The sequence below is a fragment of the Carettochelys insculpta genome, chromosome 1 (assembly GCF_033958435.1).
Source record: "Carettochelys insculpta isolate YL-2023 chromosome 1, ASM3395843v1, whole genome shotgun sequence".
Taxonomy (NCBI): domain Eukaryota; kingdom Metazoa; phylum Chordata; order Testudines; family Carettochelyidae; genus Carettochelys; species Carettochelys insculpta.
Window position 1 is genome coordinate 220,054,960 of NC_134137.1, and position 27,039 is coordinate 220,081,998.

The following is a 27,039-nucleotide window of genomic DNA, read 5'->3' on the forward strand; positions in this document are numbered from 1 at the left end:
TTGAAGGAATTAGCTTAGAAGTCTATCGGGTGTAGCCCCATTGCTCCAGGCCATAACCAAGTGCTTCTAAAATGATTCATTCTATACACCCACATAAATTCATAGTACAAGATTGCATGGTTACCACTTTTAGTAAAGAAAGATGGCAGCAGCACTGGCGCAGTCTCAGCAGCATGGATAAGACATGGACAGTACTTGAAACACGAGAGTCCCTTTGGGACCCCACTGCTAGGGAATCCTTTCGACTGGCTCCAAATTCTTGTGCTACTCGGTAAGAAGAAAATACATTAAGCAAATCAGAAGCATACCAGAGCAGGAGCACCATCAATCAGTCCTGTTGCAACAAGAGGAAATGAAAAGTAACCGCTGTCTAGCATGTAATTTGTGTAGAAACATACCAAGCCTAGCAAAACACAAGACATGGAGAAGTAAGAGGTTACACAGACAATGCTAACACCTTGTTCTTCTCTTATACCTTTCATTAAACCTCAACACCCTTGTTGAGCAGCTGTTATACCCTGCCCAATACCATATAGTTGGAACAGGACTGAGAAGGCCAGTCCCCTGTTCTAACCAATACAATACAGTGCTCAGGTCCATTCTTGTCACACCAATACTTCCTTGTAACCTGGCACCATGTTGCCTCTCTTACCTACAGCAAAAATAAAGGCAGCAAACAGAGCTCTAGCCCATAAAGGAGAGCCTGGCAAGAGAACTGCCACAAAAAGGCCTTTTAGACACACACCCAGTGAGGATGGCAGCATCACCAGGCTCCTGGGCACAGCAGCTGGGGGGGGGGGGGGGGGCGGCAGGTGGAGGGGATCTGCTCCATGCCTGCAGAAGGAGTGTGGCCTTGGGTGGAAGGGGTAGGGTTGGGGTTAGGCATTCCTCAGCACCACCCAGAGAGCAGCGTGTCTTCCCAGGGTGCTGGCAGTGATTTCAAGGAACATCAGGCCCTTTTCTATTGCTGCGCCTCAGGGCAGTTGCCTCATTTGCCCCCACTCCTCATTGGAGGGCCTGCACCTGCCAGGTCACACACCAAGCCTCCTCCATGCATATTCAAACAGCAACACCTCTTACCAATGGTAGCCATCCAGCTGTTTGCTAAAAAGCCCCAAGGAGCTTAGAATTCAGAGGTGCTGACTTGTGCTGTGCACTGCCTCTCAATTGTAAGGAGAATGTCCTAACCAGTTAAAAAAGAAAACCTCCCCCACATAACATTTCCACAGGTGTCAAAGGCGCAGCCTGGAGTCTAACCTTTGTCAAAGGGGTTACCACCGGAGTACTCTCTCCAACGATTCTGCTGCTCTTCTTGTCTCTTTAAGTAGTCCTGTAGCGTTGATCTGGCCAAATGAGAGAGACAGAGCAAGCTTATGCAATCCAGAAATTAGTGACAAATATTTAGACACATTCTGTCCCCCACAAACAGTTCATAATCTAACCCAGTGGTCCCCACACTTTTTGTTTCATGCCTTCCCTTAGCCTTTGCCCTGGTGCTGGAAGCAGGGCTGTGGCTGCAGGAAGGAGGGCTATGAACCGAGTAAGGGATCAATGCTGGGGCCGCAGTCAGTCAGCAAGTGGGGCTCTAGGCGGGCAGCCAGAGCTGGGGGCACGCCCCTCACATCCCCTGTGGAGGCTGTCCCAGGCCCCCTGAATGATGTTCTGTGCCCCTCCCCACCCCACACTACAATGGAGCATGCCCCAGTTTAGGCAACCTCTGACCTAAGTACTGGGGTGTGGAAGGGGAAAAAATAATTGAGCTTCACCAGCAAGCACGTTAGCATGTTTCCAGTTAATGCTATTATTTTTTGGTTCACCTTTAAGGGAATCTCCCATTTCAGAGAGTTTCATCCAAACAGGTACAGCTAGAATGGAGAGCTACCTCACAAAGCATAGGAGGAACAAATGTCACCACGAAAAAAAAAAAAAACACACAAAAAAAAAAAACAACAAAAAAAAACCAACCAACCAACCAACCACACCACAGACACAAATAGCCTTATTTTCATAGGCTTGCAGTGTCCGATGGCTAATGTTTTGTGCAAAATGTGAGTGAAGGGCTAGGGGTTCCTCTGAAAACAGATATAAAAATGAGTAACAGAACACCCGAATCACCTCTCTCCCTCATCTCCATTCATGGCACTAACAAAGTCTGAAAGACAAAAGAAGTATAAATGAAGTAGGGGAGGGGTCCTGGCTGGAAGGCAGATAGCCTGACTGCTGTGCGAATACTGTAAGGGAAAGCCTTTTGCTTTACTCACTTAACTTGCATTTAACCTTTTATTTCTTTGTAATCATAAGAACGGCCACACTGGGTCAGACCAAAGGTCCATCCAGCCCAGTAGCCTGTCTGCCAACAGTGGCCAGTGCCAGGTGCCCCAGGGGGGTGGACCTAAGACAATGATCAAGCGATTTGTCTCCTGCCATCCATCTCCAGCCTCTGATAATCAGAGGCCAGGGACGACGTTCCTACCCTTGATTTGTGATTTAAATGCCTCATAAATGTAAATCACAATCTCATTTACTGTAGTTAATCAATTTGTTTTATTGTAAAACAATTACAGAGCTTGGACTGAAGCATTTGGGAAATTCAATTTGAGATAGCTAGGTACGTGCACATCGTTTTCCATTAATGAAACAATGGACTATACATGAGATGTACTGCCCAACTCTTTCCGTGGGGACAGTACAAAGATGCAGACTTTTGGAGGCAGATCTGGGACTGGAAATTTACTGATGTCTAAGAGCACTCATATTAATCAGCTGGGAAGTTTATATGCTAAAGGCTGGGTGTGAGCTGGTCAGGAGTGGCAGCTTTCATGGCAAAACAGAATAAAAGGAAACAAGCTAAAGAACTGCAGGGACACAGCTGTCCAATAGTCCAATACCCTGCATTTTGTCAAGAAAATCCCATCATTTTACACTAATATCAGAGTAGTAGTACCAAGGGCACAGATAGACATAGGAGTTTATAATCACGATCATCTCAATCCATTCCCACAAGTGTTTAAGAACATGGGGATAAAACCACCAATGATCTGTTGGTGATCTCACTGCTACAAACAACAACAGTGGAGCTACAATGATGAGTGTGCAAAAGGTAGATTTCCAAAAACATCTAGCATCTACACAGCCAGAGGGAAAAAATATTTGGAAAGCAGAATTTGCCTGGATAGTCCACCCCTGGCTTAAGATTTCATTGTAACATGAAAACACTGGACAGGAAGTCACCCTCCTTCACAGACATTCATACCTCGATCGTGCAAAAAGCACATTGTACACAGCCTGCTCATCTTCTGAGAGTTTTATCCGGTGCAACTGAGTGTGTCGTTCTGGCAGAGATATCTATAATAATAAGCCATTTACTGTGTAAAGACTTCAGAAAGCAGCAAGAGCACTACTCATTCCCACAGCTTCAGTGAACTGAACTTCACCTCACCTAATTACGCAAGACCCTACTACTGTCTCAGATCAAAAAGCCTGGTATTTCCCATGCCAGATGGTCCAGGGCTGCTGTGCAGACAACATGCCCAGTGCCTAGGGAGGAAAACTTTCACGCTGCTTTGGATATACCATTGAAGCCCTTCTGGCCGTCTACAGAGCAGTGGTTCCCACAGGCCTCCCCACAATATTCAAGAGTCAAGGAAAAACAACAGGATGGCAGCCATGCGCCTCCACGTGGCAGAAGCCCTGGATCACCAGGCCTAACAGGATGATGCTATATTTTAAAATGGGTCAAGCATGTCAGGTCCTACATGGGTAGGATGTGATAAGGATGTGGTGAGGTTTCTCATCCAACTTGAATCTTTAAAAAAAAAAAATAAAAAACAAAAATGCACAGGTGCCCAAAATTAATTATGCTAAACCATGAAGTGCACTCCTTGTTGACTCTGCAGCTGCTGGTACAGTAACACTCCACACTCCTCACTACAGTAGCTAACAAGTGAAGCTGGTAAGAAGAAAGGCAGTTTAGGCAGAGTAGGAGACACACCGCCCACCCCCCCCCACTGACACACACACTTAAAAAAAAAAAAAAAGTCTTATAGACATCCCTACAATCCACATTGATGCATCCCCAGCCATCCTCCTTACAGGTTCAGCTGCTAAGAGTGAACACGCATAACCTGAGGTGAGTGATAGTTCTGGAAGCAGAGATCAGAGAGATGACTTATCTCACCTCAGATAAGAGCTACTCCTAACTCCTGCCCTTATGCCATAGCAGAAAACCCTCCCTCCAAGCCACAAACTTGCACCTTGCAGTTCAACTCCCTAGATGTCAAGTTCCCTGGCCGCCTTCATCTAAAAGATAGTTTAAAAATGAACACAATTACCAACCCAAAACACTCAACCTCTGAATCCAGCCTCGCCAGACTAAAGAGATTAAAAAAGTAATATTGAACTCTTTTCATTAGCTGTCCGTTTTCGATCTGCTGGGAGGGACAGTGGGGGGGGGTGTATACTTGCTTTGCATTTTCATGCTTTTCTGTGCAATCATGAGGGCCAGAAATTTATTATTAATTAAAGCTGAGACTCTCATACAATAGCAACAGACCAGTAGCTTGGGCCTCAGGAAAAGAAACACTGATTATTCTGACGCTTGTGCTGTTCAGCACTGACAACAAGGTTCCCTCTAATTTTTTCCATGCATTGGTGGAATAAATATTCTGTGCACTGTAGCATGTATGAACATGCACCACCAGAAGGAACACATACTGCGGGCTGTGGGCACTCTGTTAATCAGCTAGACCACATCTGAATCTCTCCTGCGCGGCTGCCCAAGTGTTCAGTTTACCAGGAACACCGGTTAACACCACTCTGAGCTATAAAAGTTTAATCTGTGAATATATTGCATAAAAAGAAATAAAATGTGTTTGTATTTCTCTTTGAATATTGAGACTCCCTACTGCATTTTCCCTCTTATACACAGGTCCAAACAGGATCACTCCTGCCAGTCACTGACCAATGACAAGGTACTGTTGAGTTTTGACCTGGCTTTTAGTTAAAGACTTAACACAGTGTGGCACAGAGCTCAGAAAATGAAACTGTATTTCTGTAATAAGTCTAGTCAACCTAAATCAGTCATGATACAAATGGGTGTTTATAGATCTGATAAGCTCTGCTTAGTTAACACTCAGGTTTAAAGGACATGAAATGCTTTGTTTATTAAAAGGCAAAAACCAGCCAACCTAAGCCTCCTCAGCTGCCACATGCTTACTAGGGCATGACTGATTTCCGGGATTGAGAAAGCAGCTACAGGTTGAACCTCTCTAGTCCTGCACTCTCTGATCCAGCAATACCTGTAATCCAGCATGATTTTAGTTAGGTGGACAACCACTCATCATGGATGTGGCCGTGTTTCCTGTGGTCCCATAAAGACTGACAGCCACCACTCCTGGCTCCCAGTGTTCTGTGCTGTTATTTTGCTGTAATTTACCCCTAAATGTCTTCTAAGAGCCCAGTAAGCAGTGGAAGTGTTGGTAACATGCTAGACAATACTGATCTCCTGTGGGCCAGCAAAGTCTCTCATTCGGCACCAGTCAGATCCCAAGGGTGCTGGACTAGCAAGGTTCAACCTGTACACCATTCACAATCAGATACATCTATAAAGGTTGTGCAGCTAGCGTGTAGTAACCTTTCATGTTAATTAAAAAATAAAAAACATTCTGCATGCTGAGACACAATTTAAGACAGTAATTGGTTTTCTCTAACAGATTATAGGGGTAAGTAGATATGAAAGGCCAGTTCATTGCTGTTAAAATTCCAAGAGTAGGATTGGCAAGCCCAAATAAAATAAATCTGGTACTTGATTATTTCTCTTCTCGGAATATCCAGGCTCACCATCCCAACCTGGCTGTTTATTGTCTGTAAGAGTTCAGTTAAATCGATTTGCTGCTCTGTAGAATGTTTGGACAGGAAATTTAATTTCAAAATGATTTTAGGGGAGGCGGGTTGCTTTGCCTGCAGAAGAAGCCAAGCCCCTTAACTGCTGAATTATAGGGTCTGGTTTTGCATCCTAAATTGCAGGAGAGAGGGGAACAAAAGCTGTTGTAGAATGCCAAGCCCATACATAGTAGGAATGGCCATTGGATTGCTATGTAGATGGCACACCTCCCTTTCCTATCCCCCAGAAGAGAAAGGTCCTTACCAGGGGCTTGCCAGTCGAGTCCAACTGGTCCTTGGTTCTCCGCAATAAGAGACTTCTGGTTAAGATACTCAATCTCTCTCCCCCTTTTTTTGTACTGTTATCTACCTGGGTCTTCCACAGCTTGAATTCATCAAAAGGAGAGCAACGCAGAAACCTACCAGGGAGAAGAGAAAGACTATTAATATCAATTTAGGCAAAATACTTTAGTTAGTCTTGAGATGATCACAAGATAAATCAAATTGGTTCCCATCCCAAACAAGCAATTTCCAGTTCAGCCTCGTGTTCTGTTTACATCAAATGCCCTCAAGCAAAAGCCCACAGCAATAACAGAATCTATACTTAGACAGCACTGACATCTTTGTGCACTGAAACACAAACAGTTTGATGATTAGAGAAGTCTTACTCCCAAAGATGCTAGGGGCAATGCTGTTGGTTCAGCAGGTGTCACCTTCTCAGATGGTACACCTCACAATACCTCACTTTTTCTTAAAAAAAAAGATGGCAAAAGAAAAATAGTGTATTTGCCAAAAGTCATCACAATTAACGTTTTAAACCCCATTGCTCCAAAAAGAAAGACAGACAGAGAGAGACAGAATCTGTTCTTCTCAAGTTTGTGCAAAAGTTCCCTTCTAATCCCCTAGCCTGAAGTTAGAGTCAGTGATTAATCACAAAAATTAGCTGATTTAAACAAAACAAAACATTCAACCAGCTTACGACACACCTGGAGCCATTTGTATTTTTGCTGAGCCATCTAAATTCACAACTGGTTTGTTAGAAACTATTGCAACAAGGACATGCTCTCTCATTTTAACAAAGTCTTAGCAATGCCACAGGAGAGAAACAATGACTATTGAGTGACCTCAACAGTTCATTAAGGTTGGTGCCACGGTCAGTTCAATTCTCCTGTAAGAGTATTAAATAAGTTAATAACCAACATAACCCCCTGGACTATGAAATCAAAACTATAAGCAAAAGGACAAAGGCCCAGGACACAGAGCATCTAGTCTGTAGACTACCTCATCTGCAGGCATAGCCTCTATTGCCATACCAAGAACTGTGGTACAACTGCTGACCTGGACAAAAATCCATTTTACTGGAGATGTCTGCATTACCCATAAGTTGCTTGGTGGCAATGCACTACTCAGGAATAATTGGATTTGCAGTCCCCTCTGCACTAGCAGTTCCTCTACACCAACTGGATGAGGCCTATAAACAACGGTTACCAGGGTTACGTTGCTTCCCATGTGGTCAGCTCACCTCAGCAATGAGTACATATCCAGCAGATTGTTCTGTATAGGCGTCCCAGTGACAGCCCATCTGGCAGTGGCTCTCAGCTTGCACACAGCTATAGAAGTCTGAACCTTGGGGTTTTTGATACTGTGAGCCTCATCTAGTATAATCCGAGCCCAGGCTACCCGTAGCAGAGGAGAGCAAGGATATGATGCATCCTGGAGGAGAAAGCAGGTTTGAATGTACAATTTTATGTCAGGAGTGAGGGGCGGGGCAGGACACATCCTGAAGAACTACAAGTAGTTTTTTTTTGGCCAGGAAGTCCTTCTCTGGAGAACATCCCACAAATCTGAGCAGTGGTCTTAGCAGTCACTTTGAGTGTGAATTTCTTTTGACCCCTTTATCAGGTGCCATTATTATTTTAGTCAAGCAGCTCCCCAAAATGCTCAAGAAAGGTTACTAGCCCAGGACCAAAGTATATGCGCCTGGGTTCTTACTGTGATTAAGGATGATGACAAAAAAGCGTGTAATCTCCTGCCCAAAAATATATTCATTCCAGGCAGGCAGAATTTGGTCAGGTAGTGACAAAAAAGATAAATGTATCCCAAAAAATAGATTCACATCCCATGAAAGACATTGATCTACCTTTATGGCACAGATTTTACTTTAAGTGTCAGGAAATACCAAGATCCAGTGTCTGGGAGCCTGGTCCTTTGTGGTACGCAGATGTAAAGCTTAGAAGTAAAAATCTTACACAAAAGGGCAGTCAGGGAACAGAGGTGCACCCCAGCTATACCAGGCAGCCAACTGAAAGCAGTTTTGACTTTAAAACTTTCAGTTGACTACACAGTAGAGATGAAAAATGCATGGTTGATCCATGTCAGCTAAGTGAGGGGCTACGTCTACACTGCATTCCACTTCCAAAAGTGGAATGCAGTGTAGACGTAGCCCCTCACTTAGCTGACATGGATCAACCATGCATTTTTCATCTCTACTGTGTAGTCAACTGAAAGTTTTAAAGTGGAAATGGAATGCAAATGAGAGAGATTGAAAATGCAAATTAAGCACAGATTTACACATTTTGTGCCTCATTTGCTTATTCTCACACGATTGTGCTTCCAGAAGACGCTTCTTCAGGAAGGAAAAAAACCGCCGCATAAATGGGGTTCCTTTGAAAATTATTTTGTTTCAGGGAGAAGGGTTCTTTTGAAAAAAACCAGGTTTGTTTTTGAAGGAACCCCATTGACACAGCTGTTTTTGCTTCCGGAAAAGCCTCTTCCAGAAGCATGATTGCATCAGAATATTCAAATGAGGAGCAAGATATGTAAATCCACACTTGATGTGCATTTTCAATCTCGCTTATTTGATTCCACTTCCAAAAGCAGAATGCAGTGTAGCCAGGTCACAGAGCTATAAAACTGCCATGTAGGTATTTAGGCTGGATCCCCAGGACGAGTGAGGTTCCCAGAGCTTGGGCTCCAAATGAAACCCAAATATTTACACTTCAATTTTCTAGCCCTGCAAGCCCATGTCAGGTGATCCTGACCAGTGAGCAGGGGGTTACTGCAAGGTGGACCTAACCAGTTGTCGCATTACCTATTGCACAGCCAAGCACAGAGACCATTATTCCATGATTTTTTAAAAAAATCTGCATTTAAAAAGGTCCCTCAGTCTCAGAATTTAGAATAAACCAAAGAGAGATGTTCATGTTTTATGGGGTAGTAAAAATACCTTGCATGAAATTCTACTGAACATGTGTAAGGCTTAACAAAAAAAAAAAAAAAAAAACCACCAACTTCAAAACAAAAGAAAGAGAAAAAAAAAAATCACACTGACATCTTATAATTAGTTACAACCATTAAATAACATGATTATTGTAATGAAAATTAGGCTACATACTCTACATTTTCCAATTTGCTTTGTATACTTGTCCCCCCGTGTTGCTAGTCAGCTTCTCCTGTTTGTACAGCTCTCACAGCAACAGTGGATTGAAAAAGAAATAGAAATATTTTCCCAAGTACAATAAACTTAGGTATTTCAGGTACCACAAACAGGTTGAACAACTTCTCAATCAAGTAAGATTTTTAAGTCTCTGTGTAAAAAAGCAGCCTGCTGTCAAAGCCATGTGTCTCACCGTCACATCATGGTCCTCAGCAGGAACCTCTCCCTCTTCTTTCTTTGTGGGAATCTCCTTGGAGAGAAGAGTGTAGGTAGTGACAACAATATCGTATTCCTGGAGACTGTACAAAAGTAAGAGAGAGGTGTTTGTCAGCAATGTAAGAGTCAATACATTTGAAGTCAGATGACACACTCCAGTCAGCACCAAAATAAAGCAACACAACAAACAGTAATATTGCCTTTCCAAGTACAGAGGAGCTCAAATCTCATGACGCTACACTCAACTTAATACCCGCGTGAGACAGACGGGCATGGTCCACATTTTACAGATGCGGAAGGAAGGAGAAGCTGAGGCACAAGTGCTTGATAAGCCCCAAACACAGTAAATCAGTGGCATACAAGCTCTTCACTCCGAGTCCAGCCCTCAGGGGCACACTCTGCAACAATGTCGGTAGCTTCTGTTCCACTTCCATCAATGCCTGAGCTATTTTCAGCACACATGCAGGAGGACTCATTGTCGACAACCATTACCAGCAAGATATGCACCTGACTCCAAAGATGTGTAGTCTTTCAAACACATAAGTAGCTTTAGCTACAGCCAGTCAGCATGTGTAGGGGTTATGCAAATTTTCCCTACTCTACTCTGACAGGCTTCAATCAGCCCTGACTCCCTATGCCTCCCCCATTTCTACTATTGAGGTCTCCGTCCCACAACAGTTCAGCCAATCAGCTTTCTGAATAGTGCTTTGCTTCTCCAATGCAGAAGTGTCATGGCTTTGCACTTACACCTCTGGCTGTTTGTTCCGGTTGGGTCCATGGTACAGACAGACCCGTAGTTTGCCGTTGCTTACATGCCTCTCAACCTCCTTTTTCCAGTGGTGGATCAAGGATGCTGGACAGACAATTAAAGTACCTTGGGAGAGGATAACAGAGGAATCTGAAACAGAAAGACCAGAAAAAGAAGAAATTTCAGAACTGTCAAAGTTTGACTCAGACTCACAATTTATCAGACCACTCTGTTTTATTAGCAAAGCCGCTCTGCTAATACATTTAGAAGTGAGCCCCCTGAGTGGGGCTTGTGTCTCTTAATTTATACAGTTGTTTTTGGAGAACAAGTTACAGAGAAGTTACAGACAAAAGAAGAAAAGATTTTAGTCACCACCCTTCGAGATCCCTGAGACCAGTCACGTATCTTCAATTACCTGCCACCCTTAACAATCTCCTTTAACAGCTTCCAGTTAACTTAACTAATTGCCCTTCACACCTTCCATTCTGATGCCTGCTTCTTAGAGGTGCTGGCTCCATCTTAATTGCTTCTCCATTCAAAAGCTAACTGTCCCTACGTGTGCTCCCTCAGATACTTTGTAACATGTTTTGGCATGCCCTCTCATATACAATGTATCCAGCATGTCCCCTTATACAACGTTATACTTATACAATGTTATACTTATACAATGTTATACTTCCACAGAACCTAAGTGGAATACAACTAGGATGGGATTTCCTAACCAGCTGCCTTGACTTCCTACACTTTCCATCTTGTTAGAGAAGCAGGCCCACCTTTCCTATTCACATCATTCTGTAAAGTTTATGTGAGTGTCTAAGTGTTTCAATACTTTGGAGCATTCCTGCAGCTGTACATTTTGGATAATATCTGTGCAATATTAATAATGCCATATGTAAACAAAAATGTTAAAGATCAGCTTATTTTTCATGTACTTAATATTCTTTTGTTGCTATTTAGTATTAACAAAAACGTTATGCATGATGCCTTACTACAGTAATAAATAAGGATTACAATATGAAGAACAGTAAGAGCAAAGTGCCTTATTATCACACTGTACTATATCTGTCCCAGCATACTAAAAGTATGGAAAAAGCCAGAATCTGACAGCTCATGAAAACAGTCTATGCAAATTAAGCTTTTGTTTCAGGCAAAAGTAGTACTGATATTATGACAGAATCATGGTAACATTTTAGGAGGGAATAAAAAACTCACAATAAATTAACTGAAGATAGTGCCATCATTCTGAGGAAATAAAATAATGAAAGTTTCTGTGTACAAATCCATATGAACACACACACAAAACTGGACACACCAGTGTTATCAGAACTGAGAGTTGGCCAGGTTTTGTTTGGTTTGTTTTTCAGACTGTAGGAGGATGTATGCAACCTCTATCAGCTTTAGTACCCATCATCACCCAGCTTCTCTGCTTCAAAGCTAAGTATAGATTAAAATATCAATAGCAGAGTCTTTTAATCATCCTCAGATATGGAATGATGTTTGTAGTTCTTTCTACCATAGAGTGCTGGCAAAATCCTTTTTTACTGAGGCTAAGTCTATACTAGGGAAATAAGTCAATTTCAGATACGCAATTCTACCTATGGTATTTACATAGCTAGAAATCAATATACTGGAATCAACTTATTTCCCTAGTGAAGACCTCGCCTCTGTATTCTTGCGTTGACCTCCTTTACTCCTTGCAACAGTGTGGAGTACAGGGGTTGACTGCTGACCCCACAGAAATCGATTTCACAGCATCTTCACCAGACACGCAAAATCAAACTTCTGAAAAATCAACCCTGACCAGGTCAACCCTCCACTCAATACAGAAGAACCGCTAAGATACAAGGGGATTGGGGAGATGACACGACACACAGGAAGTCCCACAAATGATCATTTGGAACCCAAAAATATCTCCAAGCTGAGTTCTATAGTTCTACTTGGATTTTTCACACACACATTAACAGTCTTGCTAGGACTCTGATCAGCCAAACAACTCCCCACCCCCCAAGATTCATCAAAGACCTATAGTTCCTCCAGACTGGGCTGGAAAGCAGGGCCACAGCACTGTACTGCTGCCTCTCCTCCCCACTCCCCCACGTTTCTAAACTCCACCCTATTGAGAGGCACATTTAACAACTTGCAGGAGCCCCAGGGGCAAACAAGGGCAAAATGCAGCCTTCTGATATTCACATGCAACTCACTGAGCTCAGAAGGCACTGCACACACAGCCGACGCTGTCCATTACCTGCACAGAACACATCTGCCTTAATTCCTATAATTCTCATCTCTAGCCCGATCCAGTGGCGCACTATGATCCCAGCACACACGCTCTACTGGGCCTACTACCAGAGCCAAGTGTAGGGCAGTCACTTTGTAGCACTGGGGGTCAGATTTGGGCCATCCTAAAGCATGATGCCCACACATAGTGCAGATCTTTTTGAGAGCCCAGACTCTTGGCATACCAGCTGTGTGTTGCAGAATAAATTATTCCATACCATGTTTGGACAGCCACATTTCTAATTTCTTCTTTTCTTTCCCCTTCTCTAGTCTTTTCTGGGCCAGAATGAGGGCGATCATCGTTAGAGTCTTCCCCAGACCCATATCATCCGCTGGAATGAAAAAAGCAGAGGGAAAGATCATGGTTATCTCATGGAATCAGTCTGCATAGCTCAAATCTGCGCTGCTACATCTCAAACTGCTGAGTAACCTAGTATTTGCTGCATCTGACGAAGTGGGTCTTTGCCCACGAAAGCTAATGTTCCAAAGCATTTGTAGTCTATAAGGTACCACAGGACTTCTGATTGTTCTCATAGATACAGACTAACTCGACTACTTCTCTGACACTAGTATATTTGTTGCTCTTGCAGGACTTTACTGCCACTAGCTATGGGCTGCTCATCCATATGTCAATGGGAGACAAACAGGGAGGATAGATTTTTTTTTTTTTTTAAATCATAAATTAGATTTTTTATTTAAATTGGATTTTGATTTTTTTTTTTTTTTTTTTTAAGAACCATGAATACTATATTTCTCATTTAAAAATAACAGTTACAATTACATTTCATCACAAACATGCTCCATACACAGTTACAGTCCCATAAAAATTAATTAATGGCTCTAGTCTCTCCAGACTAACTTGTTTCTTCGAAGTTCTGGGCTTTCAATTTGCTTCTCACCTTGATTTACTTAATCCATCCTCAGAACAAGGAAGAAACAATTCTACAGGAAATGGATCCTGACCGAAATACACCTTTCACCACTGCAACCATGGTGGAGAATTAATTACTGGGCAGGTTTTTACTGGTACAAATGTCCCCCAAAAGGACACACCACTGAATTATGTCGCTTACCCAGAATTCCTCCGCATGGTCTCTGACTCTCCCTCCAGAGTAGCCAAGCAAGTGCCTGCTTCTGGTGCAGCAACAAAGGCACCTGAAAAGATTAGGTACAGGATGTAAAATGTAAATGTCATTCAGACACATCATCATCATCATCAACCATGGGCTCAGCGCCCATTGCAGACATTTCTGTTCTCAATGCCAACTTGCTCAGTTCAGCAAGTTCAATTTTAGTTCAACTGCATGCTCCACACTTCATCAGCTTTCTTGCCATACCAATATAAACATCTCAGAGAGTGGTACTACTTACTCTGAGATCATACTTTCTCCAGCTGCAAGATACTATAAACATTAAAAAAAAAAAAAAAGATTAACTTGTGCTAATACATTTAAAAATTTCTTTCAGTTTGGTGTGCAAGGTATGATATTTGCAAAGAAATCAAAAAGACTTTTTATGAGCACAATGTCATTTTAAAAAAGTTGATTTTACTGTAAAAGATCACCTTCTGAGAAACAGATCTATTCAGAGTAGGAAAATTTAAAAACCAATAACAGAGTGTGTTATTATATAAGCATCTAAATTAGTTTATCATATAATCTGTAGTGGAAAACTAAGGCATTGTTGAGGGTAGAGGAATTTTTCTTGACTAACTGCATATAGCACAACCATCAACACCTAATAACGCTGGAGGAGAAAACACGACCATTCACAGTTGAAGCTCTATTATAAGGCAACACCCTTACCCCCTAGGTGATCTGGGGCTGCCAGAAAAATCACACGTGCTAGATCTTGCAGCACGGTCAGCAGCGCAGCAGCCAGCCCTTGGCCCCACTGCTGCCTTCTGGGCAACCGGCCCCACGGTCTCCCCAGCCCTTCGACAACCACAATTCTGGACGTTCATATGCTCAATTAACTGGCGCAAGCCACCAGCAGTGCAGGTGCCTGTTAACTGAGCATTCCAATTATCAGAACTCTGGATAACCCAGCTTTTACTATATTTTCTCTTTTAGTGACCTTCTACTGTTCATTCTCAGGGGGGTACCCAAATTAATCTGTAGCTTCACCAAAAAACAAATTTAAAAATAAGGCACAAGTTTTTAAGCAGTGAGATGATAAACAATTAGAACAAAAACGACCAAGGGAAGAGGTGGGGGCTCCATTTCTTGGAGTCTTCCAATCAAAGCTGTATGCGCTTTAACCAAAGCATGTTTTGGGTGCAAACTGGGTGAAATGTAATGGCCTGAGATGTAGTGGAGGTCAGACTGGATGATCTAATGATCTTTTCAGTCTTTAAATTTTATGAAATTCTCAACGGCTAAAAGCTTACTACATGTACCTCCCAAATTTTGGGCAGAGCTGCATTTAACCTCTTCACAGTCTATTCAACAGGGAATGCTCTAACCCACAGCACAGCTTGGGCTACATTCTATGGCAGGTTAAAAGCACAGACAAAAAAAGAAAAGGAATTGGGCAGCTGTGTCCAAGAGCAGCACAGGAGGATTATAATTAAGCTGATAGAGAAAAAATGTGAGGTACTACTACTCATGCCAGCTACAAACCAAGAACTTCAGTTCCTCGGACTGTCCACCCGGCACCATTCACTGGTGCCAAACTTTCTATTCAAACCATCTCAAATTATTTTCCTATGGGGCAGAAAACCATATGTAATTACATAATTAAGAACCATATCACAAAATCATAGAGTCCATCAAGTCCAGTCCCCTGCCTTCAAGACAGGACCAAGCACCATCTCGACCATCCCAGATAATTGTCTCTCTCACTTGTCAAATATCTCCAGTGGTGAAGATTTCACAACTCCCGTAGGCAATTTATTCCAGTGTTTAACCACCCTGACAGTTAGAACGTTTTTCCTAATGTCCAACCTAAACCTCCCTTGCTGCAGTTTAAGCCCCTGGCTTCTTGTCCTATCCTCAGAGGCTAAGGAGAACAATTTTTCCCCCTCCCTCCTTGTAAATGTCTTGTAGGTACTTGAAAGCTGCTATCATGTCTCCTTTAAGTCTTCTCTTTTCCAAACTAAACAAACCCAGTTCTTTCAGTCTTCCCTCATAGCTCATGTTCTCTAGACCCTTAATCATTCTTGTTGTTCTCCTCTGGACCTTCTCCAATTTCTCCACATCTGTCTTGAAATGTGGTGCCCAGAATGGGACACAATATTCCAACTGAGGCCTAATCAGCGCTGAGTAGAGAACAAGAATGACTTCTTGTGTTTTGCTCACAACATTCCTGTAAATGCATCCCAGAATCATGGGGTTTTTTTGGCTTGTGCAACAGTGTCACACTGCTGACGTACATTTACCTTGTGGTCCGCTATGAGCCCTAGATCCCTTTCTGCAGTACTCCTTGCTAGACAGTCACTTCCCATTCTGAATGTATGGGGCTGATTGAGTAAAAAGTACTCCACTTCGGAAGGAACAAAGCACAAAGGTTGCTGACCCCAATCTAGTCTGACCTCCACTACATCTCGGTATCAAAGCCTACACACAAGCAGCTGAATTATGGTTGTACAGAAAGCCTTCATCTGGCATTTCCTACTTGAATAGCATTCTTTTAAAATAATTTTTATTTGCAATATTTAGAATACAGCAACACAGAGAACTCAACTGGGATCAGAACCCCATTGAGCAAGGCACTCTGTAAATACATACATAAACATAACCTCTATCCAAAAGACTTACAAGCATGAAGAAAAGTGGTAAGGTTCCAATGTAGCTGACAGAACCGTAAAAATCTGCTGGTAAAACTGAAGACTCACAATTCAGTCACAGTACTGAAGTCCATTCCCATCATTTTTTGTGGGAGGAGCAAAGGATAAAGAGATCTGCTTTTTATTTATGCAAATCATGGATTAAGTGGAACAATGTACATTACCACAAGGTAGCAGACTTGTCTAGGAGTAGGCAATATGTCGGCATGACCCATTTTATACCATAATCCCTGATGTTGTGTTTCATAATGGCAACTACATGAAAGTGAATCAAATTGAGTACTGCCCTCCCTTGCTATTGGCTCACCTTCAACCCAGATGGGTCCTCAGCCACAGTCTCCTCTGTGGGGCAGGATTCTAGAGACCTGTGAAGATGGTTAATGGCCTCACTTGTGGCATTGTGCACAGCCCAGAGTCGATCTTCAGTCATTCTGCCCCCATACAGACCCTGCACATTGGAGTTTACTGGGAAAGATAACAGTGAATGAGGATGGTTTATAGTGCTAATTTCCACCAACAAGCTCAGAGGCCAAAAAGACATGGTTAAATGGGAATAAGCTCCCGGGAAACACTACAATGCATGCAACACTGTGGATAAAAGTCTATTTTATTTTAGTACATACAATTTTTAAATAGAAGGTTTTTATGATTTTTTTAAATGTGAAATGGTCAATTTAGGATAAGGCTTACTACTATTAAAATCATACAAAATGAAATACAAAATTGGTAATCTGTACACGTCCACTGCCAAGTTTTAAAGAAAAAAAATAATCACTGAACTAGTGCAAGTTACTAGACAACCATCTGAAGTCAGAGCTTATTGAGGGGCTAAAAAGCAGCTTTTGTCAGCAGTAGCCTAGTCTGCAGGTGTAGATGAAGATATTTTTCTTCATTTTTAGTTTAATGAACTAGCTCATTTCAATGCCTACTTCATTCAAGAAGCCAACTGGGAGTTGGAAAAAGAAAAAGTTTGTTTTCCTTTTACACTCCATGAATAAGAACCCCATGTGACAGGACTATCTCTACTAGCTTTAAAATCTGGAAGGACATGGTGACCAGAAACAAATCAGTTCAATTCACTATCAGCAGATATTTTTTATTTAATATAACAATTTTAAATGCAAAACATGCTTTAATAATCTTGTTTATACATCTTCTTGTGTATTAGTTTTATTTAAATAAGTAAAAATGGTGCTTTGGTATATGAGTGAATTTGAATTTCTATCCAGAGGTAAACATAAATCACAACTAAAAATTAATGATAATCTAGTAAATAAATGCATCATTCACCATTTTAATAAAATGCAAAATTAAGAATCTGAATATAAATTAAGCTATAATTGTTTAAATAAATTTGAATAGCTATATTATTCTGGTTAGCAAATCAAATACAAACTGTAGTGTGAAGGCTACACTGGAGTTACATACAGAACACATTTTAATGGTGACCAACCAATAAGAATCCTTTCTTTAAACACACACACCTAAAAAGTGCAATGCAAAACAAAATTAAAACTGATTTAAATCAATCCACCCTGCCAGGAATTAGTATCTAATCACATTGCCTAATCCCCATGGGCAACATAGAGCTTTTTTGTATATGTTATGGCTATGTCTCCACGGCACTCTGCCCAGCGCCATGTCCCTTCAGTAAGCAGAGTGTAAATCTCAATATGCTATTCTTCATCCTAAACCAAGTGAAGAACTCTGTGGGTGGGGTTTGCCACCTATAGGCTGGGTCTTCACGGCGCTCTGCCCAGTGCCGCTGTCATCTAAGTTTTAATGTTTGAGGCATAAGGGACCGGCAACAGAGAGGGGCTCTGACAGCAGAGGCTGGTCCAACAGTCGCTGCAGTGCTGGCACCCGCCTCTGCTGATGCCGAACTCTCATGGGGCTATGGTAATGAGCTTTGAGAGGATGTAAACCGCATGCCATTTGCAATCCTGAGAAGCTCATTTTGCATAGCTCTGCCGGCAACAGCAGTGGGCAGAGCGCTGTGTAGACCCAGCCTACAGGTGGCAAACCCCCACCTAGAGAGAGTTCTTCACTTGCTTTAGGATGAAGAATAGCATATAGAGATTTACACTCTGCTTACTGAAGGAGACATGGCAGCAGCTTGCCAGAAACCATCTTAACAAAGCTTCTGAAACCCTGATGTACCTGGATATTCCTTCTGTCAGGATTTACTTCACAAGATACCTCACTTTACTTCTTTCTATGCTAAGATTCTGCATAAGAAAGCAACTAGAAATTTACTGGAATAATAATTTCTTGCTCATCCACAGAACTTAAGATTCCCTCCCAAATGGTGAGTGATTATGCTATTTAACATGGAAAAAGCCAACTGCTAGATAGCGGGTCGGCTTAATTTCTTGCTGCCGACCCAACTTTACCTCCATAAACATGACTGTAGTATTGACTGGATCCTAGAGAGGGAGCTGAGCTGCAACCGTGCAGTCCTAGAGAGCTTTCAGCAAGAGGACCCTGGAATGGCTCTGGCTTTTTCAGATGCGCAGTGGTCGGTGGTTCAGAGGTTATCTTGCTGAATGTGCTGCACAGAGATTCTTCCCGAGTGTCACTGCTCCCATTTTCCCCTGCTTGACAAGGGAAATATCTGAAGTTAACAGCTGCCAATGGACTTAACAGTGTCCCCAGCTTTAGGTCACCACTTCACATGTGTCAAAGGACCCAAATGTTTCATTTAACCAGTGAAATTCCGTGCACTATTTGAGACATGGGACTCTGTTCTGTTTACAGTGGATCTGTCCATGTTACAAGGGGTGACCCTTCTTGACATTCTCAGTAAATGCCCAGGAACAAGTGGCCTGATGAATCTGAGATACATTCTCCCCCTTGTAAGTGGTCCTTCCAGCTCTCGGCTGGAACAAACTCCATGGAGAGGAATGTGCCTGCTAGATCGCTCTAAGCTGCTACGAGTTACGCATTTTGTTGCTAGAAAACTAGTTTCTGGAACTGTCAACCTGGCTCTTGTCATCAATATGAATTAAAATACAACATGATAGAGATATTTTATATGTATGTGTCGCCACCTCAATACCCATCTCATCCACAGAGGATTAATACAAATAATTAGGTTAATGAGTTAGTATATTGGATTGTGAGGAAACTCCAGAAATATCTACTCAAACACATCTGGCCACAAAATGACAGTATAAATTTGGCACATTGTACTTTTGAAGCAAAATAATTTAAATATCTTGTACAAAAAGTAAGGTTCTCATAAGAGAGAAAACGTTAACCCTCAGGATACTGGTCAGCATGTGACTTGACTTAAATCATACAGCTAACATATTGCTAGAGCTGCAACAGAATCCAACAATTCAGGAATCTAGTCATGTCACCGGGGGGGGGGGGGGGGGGGGGGGAACAGCTCCTAATTAAAAAGTTCACTCACAGACAAGGGAAATTTAATACATTCATTTTCATTTCTTTCAATTTGTGTGTTCAGCTTATTCATGTTTCCATAGCTCTATAGATGCCACATGCTGTGTATGAACTTACGATTTTTATAAACACTGTAGTCAGACGTACCACTCTGCAAAATTTTGACCATCCATCTTACCCTCCTCTGTACTTTCTGCTGTTGAAAGGCTGAGAGCACTGAGTGCGGCTTCCAAATCCTGCACTTGCTTTAATAATCTTTCACCTTTATCTGGCAGGGCCTGAACATTCACGGTTGCCAAAATACTCTAAAAGACAAAACCCAAAATCCACATCATATATATGCTCTTTACTGATATCCACACACAAATACTTCCTTCCAGTAAGTCTCCTCTACACAGGACAGTCAAAAGGTCAGAAGTAAAAAGGGTAAGGCTTGCATTACAGGAAGTCAGATACATTTACCCAATTCTGCAATCTCAAAAATATCAGCAAATGCAGTGCTTTTTTTTTTTTTTTTTTTTTTTAACTGGTATTGAGTATCAGCATCTCGGTAGCCCCAGCCATGGGGTTGGCTGAAGGGAGGAGGTGGGAAGCTGGCTGAATACTGGCACCTCATTTCACATATATAAAAAAAAAAAAAAAAAAAAAAAAAGCACTGTGGACATGTAACAGTTGGTATAAGGGTTATAACAACCTCTGAAGCATCTTAAACTACAAGTTAACTATTATTAAACTTCACAGGAAGTCCTAATTCCCTAAGATTATGAGATGTGAGATAACAGTGCAGTTTAAGGATCTCAATAGCTCTCCCTGGCATTCAATCTAGATTACTTTATTATTTTTACTTCTTACTTCACCATGTTAGGCAACAAAAGTAATAGTTCAGGTAGCCAGATCTAAATTCTATTTTGACCTATGTGTGATCAGAACAGCATTTCTAATTCAGTTTTCAGATCTTATTAGTGATTACGAACAAGACTGAAAGGACACTGTTTTCTACAACCCAGAATAAGGTTGCAAAGCTGGAAACCTTCTCCATGATGCCTTTTTAGTCATTTTTTCCTAACAACAGGAACCCCTCAAGTTACGCGAGTATTCCATTCCCAGGTAGCCTTGCATAACTCGAACTGCCCATAAGTCTGGGGCGGCATTTTCCCCCAGCGAAACACACGTTCTGCAGTCAGGAAGCAGCAGAAGCACCTGGAGCAACTCTTGAAAGGTAAGTCCAGAGGTCGGGGGGGGGGGGGGGGGAGAGTTGAGGAGGGTTAAGCCTGGCAGTCGGTTGGGGCCATGGGAGGGGGCAGGGCAGTTGAGCCTGGGGTGGGCTAGGGTTGCAGGAGGGGTCGGGGAGTGAAGGTGAGCCAGAGCCATGCAGGGTGTTGCGCTGGTCCATGGAGGGGAGGGGAGGGGAGGTTGAACCAGGGCTGTGGGAAGCGGGATTTTGAGTTGTGCGTAACTTGTGTTAATGCAAGTTAAGGGCAACTTGAAATTACACATTTTGAGGGTTTGCTGTATTACTGCGCTTTTAAAAAGCGAACATGGTGGCAATTTTGGGTGCTTCCCAGAATAGAAAAACAGATGTGTGCTTGTTCTGCTCAGCCTTGCACGCTAAAAACAGCAATGCAGCTGCAATACTCGAGCTCATCTCCCAACTACAATCCTGCTCGATCCTGGGTAGGTATTTGAAAGACTAGCCTAGCTGTCTCCCCACCCAATGCAGCCACACTGCTGTCTGTAGTGCCTTAGGTCAACCACTGATAGCACATACCTATCCACTGTAGGAAATGCTCCTGCAGCTGCTATACAAACACAGCCTAAGGTGCAGCCCATAAGTTCATACCATGTTACTGGCATGGCCCTCAGAAGAGAAAAGACTAGGTATCCCCAAACCAGAAGGCCTGAAGTTCTTGTGCACTGTTCTACGTGTACACCAATTGCACTGGTTTATGTCTAGTCTGAGTTTTCAAAAGCCTGAAGCAGTTGCCTATCTCTAAGCACTTGAGAGAGTGAGTGCTCAGTGGGGGCTTGATTCTGCAGCCTAATAGGGTTGGAGCATACAGCTACCTCAAGAATGGAAAGAGCAAAAGTGAGGCATATAATAAAAATAACAACCTTCTTCTGTTTCAACTGGACTGCAAGACAGTTCTGAAGGGCTTTGGCGTCCTGGGTTTCTTCCTTCTGCACAGATGAGGCAACTTCTAGAGAGGAAGAGTAAACCCTTTGTTCATTCATGTGCGAACGTCTGGAAAGAACCTCTCCCTGTTGCAAATTCAATACTGACCCATCAGTTTGGTCTTTGCCCCGTGTGGAAGAAACAAACACAACTGTATCATCTTCTCTGCTAGTACTTTGACTGGCATATCTTCCCTCCCTGGGCACGATTCCTGCCTTCGATGGGGATGGCCGTGCCACTGGGCCTCCTTCAGAGGGCACTTGGTCAATACCATCAGCACTGCATGAGCCTGTAGCCTCCGGGGAAATCACACACTCTCTGTGAGTCGAGTCCTTCTCCCCAGCATTTACCATCACTTCTATTCCTTTGTCCTCCCTGCTTTTCGAGTCTCGCTTTCCAAGTTTCTCCTCTCTCGGTGGCTCGGAGTTTGCTTTGTCGCTCTCAAAGCTTAGGGGTGAGGGCTTTAGTTTCCTTTCTTTGCATAAGGCATCTTTCACTGGCTTTGCACGTGCCTCCTCCTGTTTGTGCTCGGAGGATTTCTCAGTCTCCCCGCTGGTATCAAATGTCAGTTTATCACCCAAAAGGTTTCGCTCTTTCCCAGTCTCAGACTGACTTGACTTTGCGTTGGCTCCTGTTCCTTCCCACAGTTGTGCATCAGGTCTCTTCTCTCCAGACTGCTTTTTCTTAACCTTCATTCCTGCTGGAAGCTCTCTTCCCATCTGGGGTTCAGATGTCAATTTCTCCTCCTCCTCCTTTTTATCTAAGGCCTTCTCTCTCTTTTCCTTCTGCTTCACTCCTTCAGTGGTGTTTTTCTCCCTGTTGTCTTCACTAAGTAGTTTCCAGGACAGTTCACAATTTTTGTCTATAACTCTGAATGGATTTCTCAGACCACTGGGATTAAGGAATAACTCTGATGCGTGCTGGGATTCTGACTCCACTGGCAGTTTGATGGCTTTGGAGTCCTGCAAGATATGCAAATGAAATTCTTTGGGAAATGAATTCCAGTCCATACCCTCGAACATACCATAACCCTCTCAAACAAAACATTAGCGTCTATGAATAACTCCTTTCTCTTAATGCCAACTAGCCCATGTCATAGCCACCATCTTTCTGTGCAGGTACTAATAAGCCCTTGACTCTAGAAGGCATCACTGAAAAGCATAAGGCTGATGCCCTGCACCCACTGCCCATCCACCCCAACCCAGGGACTAAGCAGGATGTCTCATCAACCACAATGCCTCTGAGATTAAGGCTAGGGGAAAAAGACAATAGACTAGGGCCGGATGCTGAAGCCAGACTGCCCACTACGCAGACTATGCTCTGTGCCTTGGCCTGAGGCAGTAAGTTTTATCTAAGCCTATAAAGAAAGGCCCCACTGTACTCTGGAACCTGCAGCCCTTCGCAAGTTAAATGACAGGTTGTAGCATGGACAAATTTAAACAATCACACGTGGTGAGCAGTGGAGAGCTTAAATATAAATGATGAACTTGTACCTGCCATGGGACTCTCCCACACCATCGCTTCCCTTCCATCTTACTTTTAAGGCATCGATAATACAGCCTTGTAGACAAGAAAAAGAAAACATGAGCTGTGAGAACTAGTTATCGCACCTATACTATTAACTTCTGATGCAGGAGATAATTAAAAATTTAGATTGTACGCACAGTGTCCCAGACAGTCTCTCTGGATCTGCACTTGACAGGGCTTTTTATGAATTTAGTCTATCACTGAAGATCTTTAAAAACACAAGAAGAGATCAAATTTAGTAGCTGCCCAATGTACAGCTCTCTACATTAAAATCCTCTGGATACATTAATTTTCTCTGATTAAAGTTCCTCTCTTGCCTTGGAAAAAAAACTGAGTGAGCGTGATGTAGATCTTTCAGTGGGATTCAGTCACCGATTAAGATCAAAGTCTTGGAAACCCCTCAGGGTTTAATAAAAGGCCAAATGTATTAGTTTTTAAATGCACTGCCTCTCTTCTTTAAAGGCTTGGGGAGAAAAGAAATTGAGAAGAAGCGGAATTAGGCTAAGTAGTAAGAGAGAGTCTTCTCCTAAATTGGCAGCCAAAGAGACAGAGGTCTATAAGATGCTTTTACTGGACTGCAGTTGTTTTCTACTTAGTTATTGTGAATTTTAATTGAACCCAGGTGGATAGCCTATATTACATAAATATAAACAAACTGTATCAAAGCCAAACCTTCTGCGATAATACAAGGTTGGATCACTGAATAGAATGAGTTGGTTCTTAATAAGAAAGGGACCAAAATTTTGAAAGATACTGAATAAGTAAATCAATTATAAGAAAGCCCTGTTATTTCAGGCAAAACACTGGGAGTCAAAGAAAATTGTGGTCTTCTATTTGACAGTGATATCCATGGGACAACTTGGGGAAGCACCTGATTATTAGTCACCCCCCCAGTGTAATTCATCACATAACTGACACCTGCCCAATAATCTCCTCTCCTCTCTGGATTTAGTCTAGCATTTCTAACTGCTGAGCCACTTCGGACAGTTGATACTTAAAAAAACAACCACCACCACCACCCAAACTACGTAACTTCTCTCATCCATGGTCCGAGGTCTACCATGGTCTTGGTCCAGTGATAAATTTTAGAGTCCAAAATCCAATGGCCCAGCAAGACTAGAAATGGAACACTGACATCACTGAAGAGGAAACAGGAGCCTTTCCAGTCCTGGAGTGGCCAGAATTAGGTTAAATGCTGACATATTTGTGTCTAGGACTCTATTTTATAGAAGTTTTACATTTATTAGTGTTAAATTCTGTCTGAGCCCAGCCCATTTCGACTCATGCCGACTAAGACAGCTTCACAGACACAAGGATATGAGAAACAATACTATGATTTGTTTTAAATCTCTGTAATGTTCTTACAAGGGATTCTTCTATAACTTGGTGTCACACAGAGACTACATGATGGCACACTATAAATGCTACACTATCACTTGTTTTTACTCATTTGGATTGCTCAGCCATGGCTTTACTGTCCACCATTAACGTGATTATCACAAACTCAAGCCAGTGAAATCCATATATGACATCACTGTCCACTATTTAGACAAATTACAACTAGCCAGTAGAAAGTGAACGTGGCTGCAAGCTGTTTTTTTGGAGCCTTGCATTGTCTAACACAAACAGTATCTATCCTCTAACAATATCTGCATTTTAACATTGGAAGATTCAGACTGTTTTACAATGATGTCAATTTCGTACAACAAAGACATCTCATCTCAGTCCTTATTTACAGTTTATGATCTTAGGAACTGGAACCTGCCATATTGGAAAAACAATATGCAAACCCACGTAATGGCATACACAAGGGACTACAGCAGACCCTCGAGTTACATGAGCGTTCCGTTCAGCACACCCTCGCATAACCTGTATTTTGCGTAAGTGGGGGTCTGACTTTTTCCCCAGTGGAACAGACGTTCTGCAGCCAGGGAAGCACCAGAAAGGTAAGTCCTGGGGTGGCGAGGGGGCAGCTGGGGAGGGTTAAGCCTGACAGGGGGTTGGGGCCATGGGAGGCAGGTCGGGGGGGGCTAAGCCTGGGGTTGGTTAGGGCTGCAGGGGGGCAAGGTGGGGAGTGGAGCTGTGCACAGGGGTGGTGAGCCGGGCCATGGAGGGGCTTGAACCGGGGCTGCTCATGGGGGGCTCGAATGGGGGCTGCGCCTAGGGGTGGGTGGCTTCAACTGGAGATGCATCGGGGAGCTTGAACCGGGGTGGGGAAGGAGCACTTGGAACCAGGGCTGCACGTGGGGGGTGGGTGGGGGTTTAAACTGGGCTGGGATGATGGAACCGGGGCTGCATGCAGGGGGTTTAAACTGAGGCAGCACATTGAGTTGGAGCCATGCGTAAAGGGTGATGAGATGGAGCCAGAGCGAGACGGGGGGGTGAGGTGTGGAGCCGCACACAGGTGCGGAACCAGCAGAGGGGGGCTGAACCGGGGCTGGGAAGGTGGAGCTGGATTTGTGCCTGAGGGGTGGTGAGCTAGAACCAGAGATGGGGGTGGGGGATGAGCAGGAGCGCTGCTCACGGGTGGTTAGCAGCGCTGGGAGGGCCAGAACCGGGGAGGGGGTGGGGGGGCGGGGGGAAGAGTTGAGCCAGGGCCCAGAGGAAGCGAGTTTAGTTCGACTGGAAATCATGCGTTTCCAGGATTTACTGTAGGAATCAGTGGTCAGCCTTGTAAGAGCAGGGTCGCGTACTCTGGGTTTTCATATTCTGAGACTTTACTGTATAAATAGTGATGAGGCTAGGATCACAAAAAGGAAGAGATATCTAAGCCATTCAACTGAATGGAAACTATAAGCGGTACTTATTCCCTTTGAACAAACCTACTTGTATTCTTCTTTGTTCTGTTGCTGTATCAGAACTTGCAGCTCCACCATATATTTCTCATGGATCAAGCAGTAGGAAGCAGGCAGGCTGAACGGGGGGGTGGAAAAAAAACACATTTGAGCTGCCTGAGTAAGAACGGTAGTAGAAACACACGCCTAAGATAGAATGAAAATCTTGTTTTTCTTGCAGGCATGATTAGCCTGGGTTCTGTATTGTTTTGGTGTCATTACAAAGCAGGTTGTCAAGGTGAGAGACAGATGAAGCTCTATTTTTCATGTAAAAAAACTAAGAGTATGGCTGCAATTTAGTCACGTGTATTTTCACTACAAGTCACAATGAGCCGCTGGAATGAGCCTCCGGAATGAGCCTCCGTGACTTTTACTACATAGCACGGACAAAAATCTTGATGGGGTGACCCTGGGGATGCCATGGGTAATGGGGGAGTGGGGTGGGGGACAAATGGCCCAGAGGGTGCCCTCCCCAGAGTGGGAGGTGGCTGGCAGGGCTGAGGCAGGGTCCCTACCTGGCTCATGGACAGTGGTGACCTCCATCTCCTAGCTTCACATGCTGCCTCCACTCTGGCCCAAGCCCTGGTTCTGCAGCTCTCACTGGCTGGGAACCATGGCCAACAAGAGGTGTGGAGGCAGTGGCAGCACATGGAGTTAGGAGCTAAGCCTCAACAAGTGGCCACCACCCCACACCCCAACCCTTCCTGAACTCCTGCTGCTGCCACCCCAACAAGACTGCCCAGCAGTGGCTGGTGT

At 43.3% G+C, this 27,039-nt stretch overlaps 1 protein-coding gene across 2 annotated transcripts in view; it reads right to left on the reverse strand.

Moving 5' to 3' along the window:
* Positions 1-27,039, reverse strand: part of TTF2 (transcription termination factor 2) — a 43,725-nt gene that overhangs the window by 15,316 nt on the left and 1,370 nt on the right. Inside the window, exons 3-17 of one of the 2 annotated variants that reach the window (XM_074983542.1) lie at positions 26,276-26,362; positions 23,416-23,482; positions 21,862-22,884; positions 19,928-20,054; positions 18,738-18,938; positions 16,652-16,809; positions 13,631-13,712; positions 12,776-12,889; positions 10,280-10,430; positions 9,510-9,615; positions 7,403-7,593; positions 6,146-6,299; positions 3,254-3,345; positions 1,258-1,343; positions 125-264 (exon numbers count right to left, since the gene is read on the reverse strand). In XM_074983542.1, coding sequence (XP_074839643.1) covers positions 125-264; positions 1,258-1,343; positions 3,254-3,345; positions 6,146-6,299; positions 7,403-7,593; positions 9,510-9,615; positions 10,280-10,430; positions 12,776-12,889; positions 13,631-13,712; positions 16,652-16,809; positions 18,738-18,938; positions 19,928-20,054; positions 21,862-22,884; positions 23,416-23,482; positions 26,276-26,362 — 2,779 coding nt within the window. Of the gene's footprint in view, positions 1-124; positions 265-1,257; positions 1,344-3,253; positions 3,346-6,145; positions 6,300-7,402; positions 7,594-9,509; positions 9,616-10,279; positions 10,431-12,775; positions 12,890-13,630; positions 13,713-16,651; positions 16,810-18,737; positions 18,939-19,927; positions 20,055-21,861; positions 22,885-23,415; positions 23,483-23,586; positions 23,663-26,275; positions 26,363-27,039 lie in introns of those variants that run through there. The other variant, XM_074983543.1, reaches the window with a different exon arrangement.